Source organism: Sphaeroforma arctica, assembly GCF_001186125.1.
Source record: "Sphaeroforma arctica JP610 unplaced genomic scaffold supercont1.1194, whole genome shotgun sequence".
In the NCBI taxonomy this organism is placed as follows: domain Eukaryota; class Ichthyosporea; order Ichthyophonida; genus Sphaeroforma; species Sphaeroforma arctica.
In genome coordinates, this window is record NW_014039364.1 from 1 (window position 1) to 2,979 (window position 2,979).

The following is a 2,979-nucleotide window of genomic DNA, read 5'->3' on the forward strand; positions in this document are numbered from 1 at the left end:
ATATATAGCTACTTACAATTGATTACGTTTGAATTCGTGCCTGAAAAGCATAATTTGAAGCCACTAAGCCTTTTTCAATTGTAGAGGCAACACACAAAGTCAGGATTTATACCGGTTTAAATTAATTTTGGGCTCCTAAATGCACAATTTCTAAGCCAGACTCATATCCCGTATGTCGATGTCAACAGGAAGAAGACTGCACCTCCGACAGTCCGTCCGTGGGCACTTGGTCTGTCCTAGAATGTGGGGACAATATTCTGAGTCCGGAATTGGGTGAGGAGTGCGACTCCAACCTCGGGACAAACGAGACCTTCTACTGCCGTAACAACTGCAAACTGGTCCAGAACCAATGTGGCGATGGCGTGGTGTACGATGATGAAGAGTGTGATTATGACTCCGGAGTTAATACCTTCAAAGGTAAATGCGCTTAACATCACTTCCTGTGGTCCATGCCAGTCTGTAGTTTCTTCTGTACACTTTCGATATCATGTTGTGTGTGTTGGAGTGTCTCGTCCCTTCGCTCTATGTATTTGGCGGTATTTTGTGCTTCCTGTGCATGTCAGGTATGTCTCCATAGTGTGTATTTACACTGTCACATTCTTTTGAGACTTCCTTGGACGCACGTGGCACTTGGTACAGTACTGGACACTGTACAAAGCGATGCTGGTCTGGTCAAGTCCAAATCACTCCCAAAACAAGCTGGGCTCACGACTTATCTACATCGTAAACCCTGTAACCCTAGAATTATTTATATGCTTAAAAACAATGAGCTCTTGCCAACTAGGTCGACTATTCACCAGCACTCCCACCATAGCCTATTTTAGCTCAACCCTGAACCCTAATACCGAAAACCCTTAACCATTAACACCCTAAACTCCTAAAACAACCTGTTGTATCATTCAATACAGACACCACAATAGACCCGGATACCAACCGATGCGTACAGAATGGAGAGTCTGGCACTCCCTGCACAGTAGAACACACCGTGTGCGGAGATAACATAAAAACCGACAACGAGCAGTGCGAGGAGAAGGGCGATGGCTCAGGTGATATACTACCAGACAACAAGAACGACGACTCGTACTGTGACGATGATTGCAAACTACAGCCGATTATTGATTGTAGTGTAGGTATACGTTTCATGTTTGAATAATGGAGTATATTATATAAATTTATATAAATATGTATAATTGTATACGTATACATATATATATATGTATATGTATATATGTACATATGTAAGTATGCATATATATATATATATATATATGCATATGTCATGTGCAAGGTCTGCGGGACAAAATATCGCTCTGGTCGACAGTGGACAATAAAAAAAAGTCCTAAACCATGAACCCTAGTACACTTACGGTGCAGATATATAGTCCGTCTACTCATTAATAGCTGCCGAGTTTCACGCCTGAGAGCGTGAGCTGCGTCTTCACTTGATGAAACATTGTCTGTCACTGCTCGTACGAGAACAGATGCTAGCTCTGTGTAGACTATGGCTTGCCGTGATGGTAATTTTAGACATCTGATACTTATGACCCATTGAAAGCTGTGTACATCAGTTCGGTACGCTTTAGACTGTCGATTTAGTACTTGGCAAGCCTATATGAAGCACAGTCTTCGGGAAACAGAAACAAACAATACTTTTTTCTCCGTGAACTTTCTTATGTGTTCATACGGAGATACCATACAAGCCAAATAGTATAGACTGACATAACACCTTTAATCACTGCTACATGACAAACACATGCTCCTCTCGGCCAATGCAGGACACTCAAAACAGAGTGTGTAACTGCCAAGTGAATCAGTACACGACTACCTACACGCGAACTACAGTCAAGAGCGAACGCGGAGAGGATTGTAAAGATGCCAACGGCAACATTATTGCTTTTGAGTATGTGCCGTACCGGTTATGAGGATATATGTTTGTTTTTTATGTCGATTTATCTTATGTGTATTTGTATGTTTCAAATTGCGTATACGGGACATGCATATATGGATTTGTACGTATAGGCTGACAAACGATTTATGTACTTAACGTTTTGTCGTTCATGATTTCTGAAATGTATATTGCTATTTGCTGCGACCGAACTGATCGCTACCTACAGTTGTACCGCTCTCGTTCAACGAACGTTTTGTATTCACTAATTACTCATGCCATGTAGTTTTAAAAAGAAGTCATCTGTCTATTGTCTCTAGTATGATTGATATATCCATGATGTCCTCGTATACCTGATAATTCTGTCTGATAATTTCTAATGTTGTTTGTGTCTTCGTTCCCAGCGACAACGAACAAGCCGTCGTAACCAACGATGGAGACTGCGTCTGTGCATGTGGCAACGGAATAGTCGACTACGGCAACGGCGAGTCCTGCGATCTCGGCAAAGATTCGGTAAGTGCACAGAACACTGTAACGGAGAAGGCACCCTCTCCTCCCCCCCTCTCCCAGTAAATATATACGAACGGGAAGAACCAAACAACATCAATACAGAATTGGTTATACACGTACAAGGAAAGAAAAATTGTGTCAGAGTCATGTACTGCTCGATGTACCCTAAATCCTAACCCGATCTCGGAAGATGTGTTTAAAGAGAACCCCAAACCCCCTAAGACCCTAAAACCTTAAACAAATCATGTACTGCACTCGTGTAACCAATCTCGGAAAAAAAATGTTTCAGGCCAAAACCTTAAAACCTTAATACCTTAATACCTAAAACCAATTCATGTACTTCACCGATTGAACCGATCCCGACAGATAATAAGCGACACCGTGGTGTGCGAAGACTGCAAAGTCGTCGATTCCAGATGTGGTGACTACGAATTCGACGACATTCGTAACGAGGAGTGTGACCCGCCATACTCACAGAGTGGTGAAATCACTGAAAACCAGGAGTATTGTACCAACAACTGCAAGTAAGTGCCCTTGTACGAGGCAAGGATATATATATATGTATATATATAGTTATATATATA

General features: G+C 41.9%; 2 protein-coding genes across 2 annotated transcripts; both read left to right on the top strand.

The window, feature by feature from the left end:
- Positions 1–188: 188 nt before the first annotated feature.
- On the top strand, positions 189–1,156 carry SARC_10278 (hypothetical protein; the record flags this gene model as incomplete). The annotated part of the gene is made up of 2 exons (XM_014295681.1): positions 189–417; positions 909–1,156. Coding segments are annotated over 2 exons (474 nt in total), but the record flags the coding sequence as incomplete, so codon positions are not given.
- A 613-nt stretch (positions 1,157–1,769) lies between these two features.
- On the top strand, positions 1,770–2,923 carry SARC_10279 (hypothetical protein; the record flags this gene model as incomplete). The annotated part of the gene is made up of 3 exons (XM_014295682.1): positions 1,770–1,900; positions 2,290–2,398; positions 2,762–2,923. 3 exons carry the CDS (start codon positions 1,770–1,772, stop codon positions 2,921–2,923), a joined length of 402 nt encoding a protein of 133 aa, XP_014151157.1.
- Between the last annotated feature and the right edge of the window lie 56 nt (positions 2,924–2,979).